The sequence below is a fragment of the Lithobates pipiens genome, unplaced genomic scaffold, assembly GCF_037356315.1.
Source record: "Lithobates pipiens isolate NorthernLeopardFrog02 unplaced genomic scaffold, aLitPip1_a1.2 Scaffold_28, whole genome shotgun sequence".
NCBI lineage: Eukaryota > Metazoa > Chordata > Amphibia > Anura > Ranidae > Lithobates > Lithobates pipiens.
In genome coordinates this window covers 17,429,513-17,446,787 of record NW_027507789.1, presented here as the reverse complement: position 1 = coordinate 17,446,787, position 17,275 = coordinate 17,429,513, and the positions used below count along the sequence as shown (strand labels likewise).

At 45.5% G+C, this 17,275-nt stretch overlaps 1 protein-coding gene across 1 annotated transcript in view; it reads right to left on the bottom strand.

The window, feature by feature from the left end:
• The window catches only part of LOC143934965 (myosin-4-like), a 79,192-nt gene that overhangs the window by 21,804 nt on the left and 40,113 nt on the right, over positions 1-17,275 (bottom strand). The window contains exons 19-30 of the mRNA XM_077458510.1: positions 15,635-15,877; positions 13,255-13,431; positions 11,064-11,209; positions 10,721-10,811; positions 8,353-8,742; positions 4,716-4,842; positions 4,445-4,563; positions 4,147-4,343; positions 3,847-4,030; positions 2,821-2,986; positions 2,593-2,717; positions 228-536 (exon numbers count right to left, since the gene is read on the bottom strand). Coding sequence (XP_077314636.1) covers positions 228-536; positions 2,593-2,717; positions 2,821-2,986; positions 3,847-4,030; positions 4,147-4,343; positions 4,445-4,563; positions 4,716-4,842; positions 8,353-8,742; positions 10,721-10,811; positions 11,064-11,209; positions 13,255-13,431; positions 15,635-15,877 — 2,274 coding nt within the window. The remainder of the gene's footprint in view (positions 1-227; positions 537-2,592; positions 2,718-2,820; positions 2,987-3,846; positions 4,031-4,146; positions 4,344-4,444; positions 4,564-4,715; positions 4,843-8,352; positions 8,743-10,720; positions 10,812-11,063; positions 11,210-13,254; positions 13,432-15,634; positions 15,878-17,275) is intronic.

Here is a 17,275-nt window from a genome sequence, read left to right as displayed (position 1 = left end):
CCAAGCCAGAAGGCCAGGGTCCCCTCCCCTGGCACCGACCAGTGGTTCTCCATCCCCATCAGAAGGCTTCCCTTTCGGCTACGAACTGCTCTGGGTCACCTTTACACCAGCAGGGTTTGCATAGCAACCGCCACCCCTGCTCCACCTCGGCGTAGAACAGGGACGGAAGCAAGCGCCACCTCCTGGTAACTGATAAGAACAGATACTATATGGTTGTTATCACTGACCTTGAGCTGGGCCTGCAGGTTCTTCAGCTGTTTCTGACTCTCAGCCACCTGCCGGTTGGCATGGCCCAGCTGCAGCTCCATCTCATTGAGGTCTCCTTCCATCTTTTTCTTAGCTCTCAGGGCATCGTTCCTACTCCTGACCTCAGACTCCAGAGTGCTGTTCAGGGCATCAATGGTCCTCTGAGAGTTCCGCTTCAGCTGGTCAATCTCTTCATCCTTCTCAGCAATTTTCCTGTCCACCTCTGACTTCACTTGGTTCAGTTCCAACTGGATACGAAGTATTTTGGATTCTTCATGTTCAAGACTTCCCTGAATAAAGAATTTATTGTGTAGATGTGCGTTGTAGTAAGAAAAGATTAAAAAATTACGTTTGAGGGGTCATAGCAAGACACTGGCTGCGGAAGTCAACAGGTAAAAATACATGCAAACAATGGAGGCGGGGTCAAAAGGTAAAAATACATTCAGACTTGGATTAACTCAAAATCCCTTGCAGCAGTAAGTGGACCATGTCCTTTGACAAAATTATTTCTGGAACTTACATTATTATTTGTAGCGATGAATAAATTTCACAAAAACTCAAAATTTCAAATCACATTGAAGTCAATGGGGGACCAATTTTGATGATCACTCGTGGACATTTGGAGGGCTGCTTGAAAAGCATGTATTACATAAAGCTCCTACAAGCCCCTCTGAGGGTTTGTTAGCTTGTTTTGAAGTAGTTTGCTGTTACCTGAAGTGTTTTGGGCAATAGATGTTAAAAAGGTATGAAACTAGGGATTTTTTAAGACATTTTGAAGGCATTGTTACACCAAAAACAAACAAAAGGACACCCTTTATGGAGATATGGGGGATCTTTACATGCAAATCTGTTGACAAAAGCTTGTCTAGCAGCCTGTCAGGGCTGGCTTAGCCCTTCCTCCTCTGGGCTGGCCGCTCAGCTGTTGGCCAATTGCCAGCTCTCTTCTCTCTCTACAGTTACCAGCTGTTCCCGAGGATGCTTGTCTGGCCTGCCTATATATAGCCTTCCAGCTCATTTCTCCTTTGCCTTCACGTTTGGTCACATCACTAGGAACCATCTCCTGCTGTTTGTTTCAAGACTGGCTTGCTGTATCCCTCCTGGCTTCCATCCTGCTTGCAGTTGCTCTCCCTGGATCCCTGACTTCTGGACTGGCTGATTACCCAATCTGGTTTATGAACTTTGGACTGGCTGACTACCCGATCTGGCTATTGGACTCTGGCTTGCTTGACTACGCTTTTTCCTATTTACCTTTTTATTTTTATTAATAAACAAGTGTGATTTGATTGTACTTCTGTCTCTGTCTGTTTCATGGTTCCTGATACAGCCCTCCAAGGCGCAAAAGTGACCATAGCAATAGTCTCCTGTAGACCTCAATACATAATTTGAGTTTCAAACTAATTTGAAATCTCAACACTAATAACTAAATTAGAAGTCTTATGTGGATGTCTACAAATCCCAACCATGACACTACCTGCCTGGAGTTTGCATGTTCTCCCTGTGCCTGTGTGGGTTTCCTCCGGGTACTCTGGTTTCCTCCCACAATCCAAAGACATGCAGGTAGGTAAATTGGCTTCGGTCAAAAATTGGCCCTAGTGTATGAATGGGGACCTTGGATTATGGGCTCCTTGAGGGTAGGGACAGACATGAGTGTGCTATGTACAGGGATAGGGACAATTGTAGACACTCAATCAGGTTGAACTGGATGGACTGGTGTCTTTATTCAACCTAACTAACTATGAAACTATGAAATTGGTAACATGGCCACCTTAACATTGTAGGTATTTTATAATGAGATCTTCTGGGCTGCATGTGGTCCAACATCTCTTTTGTGTCACAAAACTACTAAATAACTAAATTCTGTTGGTCTATAAAACAAAGCCCTTGTACACACGATCGGAGATTCCGACGGAATGTGTCTGATCGGAGCGTGTTGTCGGATATTCCAACTGTGTGTGGTATGCATCGGACTGTTTCCGTCGGAATATCCGTCTGACCAAATTTTCCAACCTGCCGGAAATATTTTCAGACAAAATGCTCCGATTGGACATACTCCAATCATGTGTAGAGAATTCCGATCGGACAAAGTGCCACGCATGCTCAGATCAAATTCCTACATCAAAGCTATTGGCTACTAGCCTGAACGTAGTCCCGTCGTAACGAAATAACGTCATCACGTTCTGAACGATCAGATTTTCCGACAACTTCATCCGACCGTGTGTATACAACAGTTTCGGACAAAATCCGTCGGACAAAATCCGACGGATTTGGTTGTCGGAATCTCCGATCGTGTGTACAAGGGCAAAGTCTGGTTGATAATCTATGCACCAGCATATCCATCGTACATACCTCGGCTTCCTCCAGAGCAGATGCCAGGTCAGCTTTTTCTTGCTCCACCTGTTTCTTAGCTTTTTCCAGTTCACTGGCGGTCTTTGCTGTCTCTCCGACCTGATCAGTGAGGTCTGATATTTCCTCTGCAGTGATGACAGAATTCAGGAAGATTAATAGCACATTCTACACTATCCAGAGGCTGAAACTGCAGAGCTTCTGGGTTTGCTGAGCAAAACTGAAACATACGTTGAAGATTCTTATTCTCTCGCTTTACTGTTTCCAGCTGATCCAGGACCATCTCATAGGCATTACGCAGTTTGAAAAGTTCTGTGCTCAGACTTCTCGATTCCTTCAGAGAGAGCTCCAGCTCAGTCTGGCACTCCTCACATTTTTGCTTCCACTCACCTATAACCTGGAGCAGGGAAGTGGCCATTACTTGAGGACTGACCATTTTAGATTGTTTACATTTTCCTTCTCTTGGTTAAATTATAAGAGCCGGTTCACACAGGGGCGACTCAGATCCGACTTCAGGTCGCCCCTAGTCGCCTTAAGTCGCGCTACATGTAAAAATCAATGTAAGTGAATGAGAGCTGTCTTAATGCACACTACTGAGGTCGGAAGCGAAAAGGTTCCTGTACTTCTTCAATCTGACTTGTAGGTGACTGGTACCCATTGATTTCAATGGAGGTCGCCTTCAAGTCGGATCTCCGTCTATACGGAGGCGACTCTCACAGAATTATCAGCTCTCAAGAGGGAACTCCACGCTAAATTTATTTAAAAAATTTGGCATGGGTTCCCCTTCCGAGAGCATACCAGGCCCTTAGGTCTGGTATGGATTTTAAGGGGAACCCCCTACGCCGAAAAAATGGCATGGGGGTCCCCCCAGATCCATACCAGACCTTTATCCGAGCATGCTGTCCAGCCGGCCAGGAAAGGGTGTGGGGACGAGAGAGTGCCCCCCCCCTCCTGAGCCGTACCAGGCCACGTGCCCTCAACATGGGGTGTGCCTTGGGGAAGGGGGAGCCCCGCTGCCCCCCCACCCCAAAGCACCTTGTCCCCATGTTGATGAGGAGTTCCCCCTTCAGAGCTCATTCTCTGATTGGCCACGGCAAAAGTCGCCTGGCCTGGGGCGACTTAAAGTCGTGTTGTAAGTCACCCCATGTCGTGTTCAAGTCGTGTCCAAGTTGCCTCCAAAAGTCGTGTTGAAAGTCGTGTTGCCCCTGTGTGAACCGAGCCTAACTATTATACTCAATAAGCAATATGAGAAAATACCCTATCAAAGTTCCTTTGCTTTTTGTCTAAAGCTGCGGCTGCTGCGTTTGACCTCTCCACATCAATCATTAGGTCATCCACTTCCATTTGAAGCCTCTGTTTGGTCTTCTCTAGAGAAGAACACTTGGAATTGAGAGCTTCAACGTGTTCTTCTGCTTCCTGTAGACGCTGGGCAAGTTTTTTCCTATGATATAGAGGTATAGAAGAATGACACAGTCCCCCAATAATAAAACTACCTCTAACCAAGTCGGAACTAATGTACGTAAGTCAACACAAATTATTGGCAACATTGTTACTTACTTAGCTTCCTCTAGCTCCTCCGTACGCTGGATGGCATCAGTTTCGTACTTGGTTCTCCATGTTGCAACCTCGTTGTTGGCCTTTGATAATGTGCGCTGTAACTCCGCTTTGGCCTCTTGTTCCTCATCATACTGTTCACGCAGAAGATCGCAGTCATGGCGAGCAGATTGGAGCGCATGGGCAAGGGCACTTTTAGCCTGATAAAAATAAATAAATAAGCAAATGAGATAGTATTTTTTTTATTTAAAATCCTGGATTGGGCGTCTTCACGTTTGATGGGTGGTCCATCAGGTCTTACTTTTGTTTCATCCTCCAGCAGTCTTTTGAAGTCCTCGATCTGCTGGGTAAAGGTCACTTTGCTTCGAGTGAGCTGAGAAATCAATGCCTCTCTCTCTTCCACCACATGAGTTAGTTCACCTATGGAAATAAGAACAAAAACATTAACTTTTGTAAAGAATTTACATAAAATGTAAAAAAATTAAATAAAAAAATTACTAAAAAAATAAATAAAAAATAAATTGGGCACTGAAAAAAATCATATATTTCTGAATGTTTTTGCATAGACAAACCATGTTCATTCTGTAGACGAGCTTTTTGGGTTGTGAGATCATTCATAAGTCGAATGTTTTCCTCGTTCTGAGCCTTTATCTCAGAGAGTTGGTCCTCCAGCACCCGACACATCTTCTCTAGGTTGGCCTAAATTAAGAATAAAATTAATAAACAATTTGGACTTATCAGGTGTTGCCATATTTGTAATAATATCACTTTTTACAACATTTCAACATTAGAAAATCAATACTTGACTTTTAAGTATCAAGAAATAGCCCAGCTTTGGGTAAAAATACTATCTTTTTACTCAACTGTGGTGGAAATGACCATCTTTGTTTAGGAACTGATGATACTGCTTGGCTTATACATAGAGAATACCCCTCAGACCCAGGGCCGTCTTTAAAGCGGAGGTCCACCCTAAAGTGGAGCTTCCGCTCATTGGAGCCCTCCCCCCCTCCAGCGCCACAATTGGCCCCTTTCAGGGGGGAGGGGGGTGCAGGTACCTGTACAGTACAGGTATCTGCACCCACTTCCGGCGTAGATTCTGCAGAAGCTACGCCCCTTTCTGCAGAATCTACGCCCCTTTCCGAAGGTCCCCCGCTGCCTGCTGGGAAACACACGGATCCCAGAGACAGGGGGGACCATCCTTATTGCGCAGCGCGACTCGCGCATGCGCAGTAGGGAACTGGGAAATGAAGCCGCAAGGCTCCACTTCCTGATTCCCATACCCAAGATGGCGGCGGCAGCACCCGAGAGATCGGCTTCGGGTGCCGACATCGCGGGCGTGCTGGGCGGGTAAGTGTCACTATTTTAAAAGTCAGCAGCTGCAGTATTTGTAGCTGCTGGCTTTTAAAAAAAAAAACGCGGACTCCCGCTTTAATATTGATTGGACCCTGGGCAAGAATTTTCTTGGGCCCCCCCCCCCATGCAATTTCACTCTCCACCATTTTTTTTTTAGATCAGTGGACTCCAAACAGTGGCCTGCAGGCTGTATGTGGCCCTTTGTTTGCCTTTATCTGGACCTTGGGGTTTTATGCCATCCACTGTCACCTATGATGGGGCACCATTCCTTCCACTGACACCAAAGATGGGGCAGTATTCTTCCCACTGGCACCCAGGGCCGTCTTTAATATTGATTGGACCCGGGCAAAACATTTTTGGGGGCCCCCCCCTCCATGCAATTTCACTCTCCACCTGCTCTGAGACATACAATAAATAGAAGCTAGACTTAAAATCAGTTTACTGTATCAGATCAGGCAGCAATTGTGATTGGTTGTCATTAGTTACAGCATATCATTACTGCTTAATGCCTGGTTGCTAGAGGTTACAGTACATATTACGGTTCACTGATTAGTTGCTAGAGGTTACAGCAAATGATTTCTGCTTGTTAATTGGTTTCTAGAGATTAATGTGCAGTAATACTGCTCACTGATTGGTTGCTTGAGGTTACAGCACATCATCTCCTCACTGCAGGGGAGCATGATACACATATGAATGCCACCTTTATTTACATATCAATGCCGCCGGCCGCAGCTATTTACTTAGTAATGCCACCGCTATTTACATATGAATGACGGTTATTTACATGTAAACACAGGGTCTGCAGGTGAGTCATCTGTACACAACAATAGGGCAGAGCTGTGCAGCATTAGTAGCAGCACTTTACACTGAGATATTGGGGCACAGCACAGGACTAAAACTTCAAGGGACAAGGGAATTTAAACTGGGATAGTTGGCAAGTATGAGGAAGCTGCTTTGGGCCCCATAACAATGACAGGGCCCAGGGCAGCTGTCTCTTTTGCCCTGCCTTAAAAACGGCCCTGTGTCTACAGTTCAGTAATGATTACATAAAGCATGTAAGGACAATGTGTCTGGAGGAGGAGAGCACAAACGTGTTTCGCATTTAAAAGGCTGAAACATAGTTGCCAACATTGTAAAAACTAATTTCGGGGCAATTTTTTTAGCAGTAGGCGGAGTTGTATTATAATTAGGGGGCAGGGCATGTGGATATAGGCATGGTATAGGGAAAGGTGAAAATGCGGCGTGCGCAGCAAAATATGGGCGTGATTTAGCTGCTTTGGGCCCCACAACAATGACAGGGCCCAGGGCAGCTGCCCCTTTTGCCCTGCCTTAAAGACGGCCCTGCTCAGACCTTCCTTCCAGCTGTACTATAACCATATCTATTATATGTTTACAAAACTTGAGTGGCCTGCACAGAGCCTTAACCTCAACTCTACAAAACACCTCTGGGATGAATTGGAATCCCAATTCTGAGTCAGGTTTTCTTGTCCAATATCAGTACCTGGTCTCATGAATGGGCTGAAATTCCCACGGACACATTCCAAAGTTTTGCAGAAAGACTGCTCACAACATGGGAGGCTGTTACAGCCACAAATGTGGGGACAACTCCAAATGAATGGCCATGGTTTAATAATATGATGTCCAACAAACTCACATAAGTGTTAAGCCGCGTACACACGGGCGGATTGTATGGCCTACTTAGTCCGTCATACAATCCGACGGACAGTCCGTCATACTTTCGAATGAACGGACTTGACCACACACGGATGCACAAACAGTCCGTCGAAAGCTTGCGCGATGACGTGTACAGCACGTACGACGGGACTAGAAATAGGAAGTCCAATACACAGCAATGCAACCTTCCGCCGTGTAAATCCTTTCTGAGCATGCGCCATTGTAAGTCCGTCGAACTAGCCTACTCACGAGCGGATTGTCCGCTGAAACCAAAGTATGACGGACAGTATTACGGAAATTCTTAGTACGCCAGACTGCACGCTGAAAAAGTCAGCTGAAGCCCACACACGAGCGGACTGTCCGCTGAAATGTGTTTCGACGGACTAAGTAGGCCATACAATCCGCCCGTGTGTTCGCGGCTTTAGAGTCTGGGCGCCATCTGTGTTCCTCACCAGGGCTGGACTGGGAAAGAAATTTGGCCCTGGACTTCATCCAGACCGGCCCATATACATTTTGAGTGTCCAATCAGCACCCCCTTACATCAGAGTGTCCCATCAGCACCCCCTTACATCAGAGTATCCCATCAGCACCCCCTTACATCAGAGTGTCCCATCACCAGCCCCCTTACATCAGAGTGTCCCATTACCAGCCCCCTTACATCAGAGTGTCCCATTACCAGCCCCCTTACATCAGATTGTCCCATTACCAGCCCCCTTACATCAGAGTGTCCCATCAGCATCCCCTTACATCAGAGTGTCCCATCAGCACCCCCTTACATCAGATTGTCCCATTACCAGCCCCCTTACATCAGAGTGTCCCATCAGCATCCCCTTACATCAGAGTGTCCCATCAGCACCCCCTTACATCAGAGTGTCCCATCAGCACCCCCTTACATCAGAGTGTCCCATTACCAGCCCCCTTACATCAGAGTGTCCCATTACCAGCCCCCTTACATCAGAGTGTCCCATCAGCAGCCCCCTTACATCAGAGTGTCCCATCAGCAGCCCCCTTACATCAGAGTGTCCCATCACCAGCCCCCTTACATCAGAGTGTCCCATCACCAGCCCCCTTACATCAGAGTGTCCCATCACCAGACCCCTTACATCAGAGTGGCCCACTGAGCCATCGGCCCGCAGGGAAACTCCCGGTAGTCCCAATGGCCAGTACATGCCTGTTCCTCACCTTAGACTTGGCCACAGCTTCCATGTTCCCGGCCATATCATCAACCTCCATCTTCAGTTCGGCCTTTTCCTTCTCTAGCTTCTGCTTGACACGCTGGAGGTTTTCAATCTGCTCTCCCAGCTCCGCCATACCGTCAGCTTGTTTCTTCCGCAAAGCGGCCACAACCGATTCATGCTGCAGTGTGGCCTCTTCTAGGTCCCGCCGCATCTTATGGAATTCAGCTTCCCTCTTTTTATTCATTTCTACTTGGACAGCGCTCGCCCCACCAGCTTCTTCCAACCTCTCACTGATATCTTCCAGTTCTCTGGACAATTCTGCTCTCTGCTTCTCAATCTTAGCTCGAGCTGCTCGCTCCGATTCAATCTCTTCATGCAGTTCTTCATTGCTGGCCTGAAGAAAAGGAAATTTGTACATTAGCGGAAATTAAAGCAATGTAACTGAGTTTTTAGCTCATTGATTTCCAAAGTGTTTTATGTGTATCACCATGGATTTCTGAATGACAGATACATACAGTAGGTGTGTGCAGCCTATTGCATTAGGGTGTGCACCCCAAAACTCAAACACACATGGCTTTCTCTGCAGCCTCAGCTGCACGAGGCAGTGAATGAATCGGTACTGCTCTGTGCTTAGTGGCTACCTGTTCATTCACAAACTGAAGCATAGTAAGCACCGTTTACTATGCTTCAGTTATGAATGGCCACAGTGAGCAAGTGTGCTTATTTAGAAAAGGAAAGGGCTGATAAATTGCATATTTACTAACCCCTTCCCCTGCTCTCCATCCTGAAACATCCCCCACAGCATCTGGGGGGAGAGGAGGGAAGCCAGCAGGACTGCAGGGCCAACAAAAGGGGAGGGTAAGCCTGGGCAATAGGGGAAATCTCCACGGCACATAGTGATTAGGGTGTGCCGAGGCACACCTGGCACCCTCCCTGCGCACGCAGGTTCAGGATTTGTAGTAGAACACACTCCTCTGCCAGATGCCTGCAGCTTGCAGTAGAAGGAGTATGTTCATTTCAACTTTGTTATGAGATGTCTGCTTCATTGGGCTACAAAGGGCAACATCTAGACAGGACAAGTGTGGGGTAGGTGCAGCAACCTGTGACGGGCAGTGAGCACACAGAGTCCAAGTTTGTCAAAAGCAATATATTGTAGAAAAGTTCAGCAAGTACAAACAGTCGCATCCATCCAGAGCCACTTACAACTCTAACAGCGGTGGAAGACTGGAAGATGTCTACAGTGTTTTTAACGTGGAGTGGAATGCAGCATGGCCAGTCCGCACCCAAAGGGGAGGTTTTCTAGGAGAGATAGGCGTAGTCTCTGGTCGGTCCCTACTCCTCTGTAACCTTTTACTATCTCTAGCACTGTCCGATAGATGGGGAACCTGTCCCAATGCTAGCCACTCACATAAAGCACGCCAAGCCTGGGAGCCAGAGTCTTAAATAGACTCTGCCAGACCCAAGATGACCACCAAAGTTCCAAGGGGTCACCAGCATCCAATCGGATAAATGCCTCCCCGAGTTCCTCTCAACTTCCTCCCCCATTCGCATTGCCGCTGTGGTTGAGTGCCCCCTGCAGTGGAGCACCTATCGACAGACTTCTGTATATAATACTAATACAACAGTGTTATAGGTGTATTGTACATATGTTGACTTCTAGTAGAAAATGCTGTATTAGGATTCTAAAAAAGTTGTGACTGTAATACATGACCAATCAAAGATGTCACAGTAGTATGGCACCAACCAAAATTGGTCATTTTTTTTTTTTTTAGATCAGTGGACTCCAAACAGTGGCCTGCAGGCTGTATGTGGCCCTTTGTTTGCCTTTATCTGGACCTTGGGGTTTTATGCCATCCACTGTCACCTATGATGGGGCACCATTCCTTCCACTGACACCAAAGATGGGGCAGTATTCTTCCCACTGGCACCCAGGGCCGTCTTTAATATTGATTGGACCCGGGCAAAACATTTTTGGGGGCCCCCCCCTCCATGCAATTTCACTCTCCACCTGCTCTGAGACATACAATAAATAGAAGCTGGACTTAAAATCAGTTTACTGTATCAGATCAGGCAGCAATTGTGATTGGTTGCCAGAGGTTACAGCATATCATTACTGCTTACTGACTGGTTGCTAGAAGTTACAGCACACATTACGGCTCACTGATTAGTTGCTAGAGGTTACAGCAAATGATTTCTGCTTGTTAATGTGACAACCTACTACTAGATATTGTTGTTTTTTATTCTTATGCATCACTGCTGATTTTCTTGTCGGAAAAAATAAGGCACATTTGCAAATGGTCCATGTGCCATGGCTCTTGTGATGTAGGGGATTATAAATATGTAAATAAAAGGAACCCATAGAAACAGCATACCAGAAGCTCCTTAATTTTTTTCTGCAGTTGGACATTGACATTTTGTTCATCTTCTATTCTTCTCTGAAGCTCTGACACTTCAAAGTCCTTCCTATAAAATTAGATGGGTAAACATTAATCTTGTCAGTGTATGAAAAGATTGGGTTAATATTCACAATAACCGAGCTTTGTTGTTCAGATGGGAATTACCAGAGCTAAAAAATACCCAAGTCAGAAATTACTGTCAAAGTCCTCCTAAAGGTTTACAAAAACTAGAACACATTCTGATGTCTAGCTGAGGATTTATACAACAAACAAAAACATTTGCTCAAATTACTTAAGTGTAAAAAAAAAGTTTTCATACTTTTTAACTCTTTCTTCTGAGTTCACTTTGTCATTCTCCAGATCCATTGTGGTCTCCTGACAAAGCTTTAGATCCCCCTCTAGTTTCCTTTTGATTCTTTCCAGGTCAACCCGTAACTTCTTCTCCTGCTCCAGAGTCCCTTCAAGCTGGAAAATAAAAACACATCACTATGACATTATTTTTCTGTATTTCTAATGCCGCGTACACACGATCAAATTGTCCGGCGGAATTGGTCCGGCAAACAATCTGACGGACTTTATAACAAATGGACTTAGCCACACGAGGACGCTCCGAAAGTCCGGCGATTTCTAACGTGATGACGTACAGCACGTACGACGGGACTAGAAAAAGGAAGTTCAATAGCCAGTAGCCAATAGCTTCCATCTCGTACTTGTTTCAGAGAATGCGTCATTCTTATGCCACGTACACACGATCGGAGAATCCGTCGGAATGCGTCTTATCGGACCGCGTCGTCAGATAATCCGACTGTGTGTGGTATGCATCGGACTGATTCCGTCCGAATCTCCGTCGGACCCAATTTTCCAACATGTTGGAAATATTTCCCGACCAACTGGGCCGGTCGGACGTAATCCGATCATGTGCAGAGAATTTTGATCGGACCAAGTGCCACGCATGCTCAGATCAAATTCCTACATCAAAGCTATTGGCTACTAGCCTGAATCTAGTCCCATCGTAACGAAATTACGTCATCACGTTCTGAAAGATCGGATTTTTCGACAACTTAGTCCGACCGTGTGTATGCAACAGTTTCGGACACAATCCGTCGGACTAAATCCGACGGACAAAATCCGACGGATTTGGTTGGCAGAATCTCCGACCGTGTGTACAGGGGCTGAGTCCGCCGGACTAGCACACTTTGACGAATGGATTGTCTGCTGAAAGCCAAGTCAGGTGGACAAATTTTGAGTCAAAACTACTTTCTAAGTCCGTCGGACTTTACGATGAAAAAGTCAGCTGGAGCCCACACATTATCGAATTGTCCAGCGTACTGTGGTCTGGCAGACTTAGTCCGCCGGACAATTCGATCGTGTGTACGCGGCATTAGAGATATAAAATTCTTTCATTTTAATATGTATTTGGCTGTTTGTTGTACCAATGCTGGTCTGGGCCAAAATGTGAAAGTTTATTTCACCTTATTATGAAAAAATGAAGACCTATTTGAAGAATCCCAGCACAACCAATATGATGATTAGATGTTATTTGGACTTTTTCTAAAGATAATAAAAAATGGTGTAGCACCCTCCTAGTGTAGAGCAGGCTTCTAGGTAAATTTGGTTTAGCTCCCTTGTAATCAGTGGAGCAGGATTATTGCTTAGGACTGCTCAGTGTTTCACAGTCTGCTGTTCTGCTACTTCTCCCTGTCTTCTGGAGACTTCTAGATGGGTAGTTGGAGGGAGAGCAGAGCAGGCAGCCTAAATATTTATGAAACTCCAGCCAATCCCTGGGGGGGCATGCCCAGGAGGTGGAGGGAGAGCCCATAAATAATGTTAGGCTCGGGCAGCAGAGGGTAGTGTTCCTGGGTTCATTCCTGCAACAGGAGACTCTTGTGCAGGTGCACTTTCTGCAGGGATCTATAGAAAACATTGGGGGGGGGGCATCTCACAAGCTGAAATCCAATGATTAAATAGGCTTGGAAAAGCTCACTGGAGAGAACCAGGAGGAAGTTAATGGAAAAGAGTCCTGCTGTCCTGTGGCGGTGTTTACATCTTTATCACCAAGAAGAGCCTGCTGGATATCGGCAGGAGGCAACCTATGATCCTTTGGCTAGTTTGTGAATTGCAGCCAGGAATTCAGAACTCCTCAAGTTATCCAGTTCTGCAGTTTTGGGGTATCCTGTGCTTCCTACCCCTTTCCAAGTTCATCATTCCCAATAAAAACCCTAAAAAGAACCCCTATATTGTTTTCTAAGCCAGTGGAGGAATGAAGGAAATGCTCTGTGCTTGGCTGTGTGTGCTCTGAAGGGGAAAATAGGACCAAATTCACCAGCGACTCCTTAGGGGGTGCACTACAATGGGAACAAATATTGCTGCAGTATCTGCTATGTGTTTCCACTAGATATGGCTGTTCTGTAGGTGCCAAATACAGCCCAGACTGTGTAGTCAAATATATCGGTAACAAGCTAAGATTTGAAATTTTGATTTCCATATTACAAAAACTTGTGAGCACTTACATCATCCACTTGCTGCTCCAGTTTGAGCTTAATTTTGGTGAGGGAGTTGACCTTGTCCTCTTCAGCCTGAAGGTCATCCAGAGTCTGTTGATGAGCCTCCTGTAGTGCTTTCTTTTCTTTGGTGAGCTTCACAATAGCTTCATCCAGGGCAGCCATCTCTTCAGTCAAGTTCTTCACCTGAAAGGAAATAATGACAATTTCCAAAAAAATTGGTTGAAACCATTGTCGATTCACCTCTCCCAACAGTAAGTCCAAAAAAAATAAGATAAGTAAGATTCGGTCGGAAATATTGCTTTTTGGTGTTCAGCTAATGGGTCATACCAGATTAAAAGGGTCTGGTATTGAATTTGGTTTGGTGGGAACCCGACAAAATTTTTTTTTATTGTACTTTGCATTAATCTCTCTTAATATTCACACAGTAGCACGCCCTCATCAAAGATAAGGGTCTGTTATTTATTTTTTGGGGTATCAGGAGTGTTTAACCCTCCTGTTCCATGACAGCTGCTAATATCATTCCAGCATCCTGGTTTTGGCTGGGATGCATTCTCCCTGTCTGCCTGTTCACCTGCAAGGTGATTGATGTAGCCAGCCTCTGGATGGAGACCAAACCTGATTTAAGCCAGACAAGCCTGCAGTCTCATGCTCGTGATAGCATTTTTAACTCATGCTCCAAGATCCCTGTTTGTCTGCTCTGCCTTCTAGTTTGGATTCTCTTGTCGATGACCTTAGATTGGATGTCAAATATACTCAGAACTCAGCCTGCCCTAAACCTGGACTATCACTGACTACCCGGCCTGTCTGCCAACTGCAAGTACCTATTTACTGTGCTCAGTTTGCGCCTGCCCAGGCGTGGTAGCCATAAACTATAGCATTGTGTATAAGACCTGAGGGCAACCGAGTACTGGTGGTCTGCTTGCCTTATGGGAAAGGGGTCTGCTATAGGTGAAGAACACAGAAGCTAGCTATAGTGCCTGACCACCTTAACTAGGGGTAAGCGTGACATGGGGAAACCCCACACTGTTTATTTTTTTAATGGGGTCCCCCATATAATCTACATCACAACCTCATCTCGGATAAGGTTTTGATATTGATGAAGGGAATCCCCAGTCATGTTCTTTACTGCTGTAGCAGAGTCCCGGGCCTCCAGAGGCCTAATGGTGACCTCAAGAGTTAGGGAGAGCTGACATGCTTCCGTGTAAAGTGGGTTACCAGGCATGGTGGGTGTGATGCAAGATGAAATGATGAGCGCCAGTCACTTTTTGAATGCCAGCAAGAGATTTTTTGTCTCTTAACAAGAACTGTGGGCGAGAGGAATAGGGCCTGGACACCCTTAGGTAGATGGAATGTAAATTGGCAGACTCTGAAATACTATAGGAAGACAACTATACAGGGAAAGGCCTCCAGCCGGATGCCACGTCTGTATAGGTAGGACTGCTGTCTCCTATGGCACTGAACTTGTAACAGTCACTAAAGGTAGTAGTACATAACTCTTGGTAACACAGAACAGTCCGTTTCTTATCTCACAGTAACCCACTGTAGGTCTTCATTCACCAAGCTCCCAGTCTCTCATTAGACTCCCAGATCCCAGTTGTCACTGGATCCCCTGAGCTCTTCCACAGCTATCCCGCCGTATACTCCTCAAGCGTCACCCCCGCTAACCTGCTGGGAACCTGGCTTGGCACTCGCTGAAGCTTTCCTACTTCTTCAGCATCCTCAACTGGTGAGAAGACTGCTCTAGTACTTTCTCAAGCTTCTCCGGTAATAAGATGGATGGTCCCTTAGTGGCGACTGCTTCCCCTTTACCTCCGATCAAAACTGGCTCCCCATCTGACTGAACCTTCACAAATCGGTTGGACTCCATTCCTGTAGTCCCAACCCTATGCTGCTTCTCATGCTCCTGGATAGGCCTCAGGCAGCCTAGCAGCTAGGTGTCCCCAGGATAGGTCTCAGGCTTCAGGCCTAGCAGTCCGGAGCGACATAACACACGTCCACCTAGACAGGCACAGAACCTTGATCACCTGACTCCACCCAAATAAATAGGTTCTCCCAGCAGGCCAAGGGACTAAAGAAACCCCTGCCTATTGGCTGAGGCACCCCATCCATTCACGATCTGTCCTTGCTATGCCCTTGTCTATCTAATGTCACCAGACACAATGCAGGATTCCAGAATTAGGGGGAAGTCAGGGTATCTCCTAACAATTAGCAAGGACAATTACTACCTGGCAAACTAAATTTATTAGCAACCCTACCTAAACACCAGGGTGCTACACAGCTTTTGCATATTTTGAGGAACATCCCCACAAACCGATCCCAGATATCTTTGCCTTATCACTAGTCAGCAATAAACAGAACATTTGATGATATTTGCAGCAGTTTGCACCTTGTTTTCTGTAGCATGTTTTTCTTTCTCTACTTTGGCCAAAGTCAACTCCAAGTCATCGATGTCCTTCTTCAGCTCACTGGTCTCATCTTCCAACTTCCTTCTTCTGGCTGTCAGATCGGCGCTCATCTCTTCCTCATCTTCCAGCCTGTCCATAAGCTCTTTCACTTTGGCTTCCATCTGAATTTTACTCTTAATAAGTTCATCACATCTTTCTTCAGCATCTGATAAATTCTGATTTTCCTATTTTAACGGGGGGAAAAAAAGCTGTAATTTAACGTTCAATATGGACTATGAGATGGAGACCACAAAAAAGGATTTATATTTGTCTTCCCACATTATATTACCTAATTTTTTACCCCTCAGACACCACTTTGGACACAGATCTAAATATACAGTATATATCACAGCAAAAAGTTTATAGTCTAGTTTTTCTTATCACAATTTTTGTAGGCCTGACAGATCACTTTTTCTCTCTTAATTTTATTGGTTTTACAGTTTATTTGGGAAGGAATGCGGTGTTGTGTGTCCTAGAACATAACGGAAAAATCATGCAGGTATCGAAATAACAGATTACTGACTCTTTTCACATCTTAAATGCATCTTAGCCCTTGTACACACGGTCGGAGATTCCGACGGAATGTCTCCTATCGGACCGTTTTGTCAGATAATCCGACTGTGTGTGGTCTCCATCGGACTGTTTCTGTCGGAGTATCCGACGGACCAAGTTTTCCGGCTTGTCCGTAAAATTTACCGACAAAATGCTCCGATCGGACATACTCCGATCATGTGTAGCCTACTCCGACGGACAAAGTGCCACGCATGCTCAGATCAAATTCCTAGACCAAAGCTATTGGCTACTAGCCTGAACGTAGTCCCGTCACAACGAAATAACATCAACGCGCTATGTACAATCGGATTTTCCGACAACTTAGTCCGACCGTGTGTATGCAACAATTTCGGACAAAATCCGTCAGACAAAATCCAACAGATTTGGTTGTCAGAATGTCCGACCGTGTGTACAAGGGCTTATCTTTCATAAAGAAACTCAGAATACGATCAGGATACGATCGGGAGGGTGTGAAATATCTGTCAAGTTGCAAGTGATCATCTCCTTAGTCTTTAGCATTGGCTGAAGTGACACCCAGGAGAGCAGAATTCAGAAATAAACTGAAAAGTATCTGCAGCATAACACTTCATAAAGTACTTCATTAATATTAATATCAAGTAGATCAAATAAACAGCCTGAGCGGTGATCCTCACTATGTCTACTTATTAGTAGACATGTGCATTCGTTTTCGTCCGAATGCATTTTCGTCCGAATTTCAGGTATTTTCGTTTTCGTTTTGACAAACGATAACGAAAGTGCAGATTCCGAAAAACGAAAGATCCGACATAAATAAATGCTTTTTTTCGTTTTCGTTGTTACAACAGTTCGATATAGAATAGGAGATTCGAAGTGACCGTTCGATATAGAATAGGAGATTCGACGTGACTCCATATGTCTATTGAACCTGTGGTCGAATGTGCCCAAGTTTCGTTTACCTCTATTAGTCCTATTATATAGAAAAGCTTCGACAGAGAGTAAATATTCGACATAGAGAGAACAGAATCGACAGAGAGAAACGATACTGGAATTGG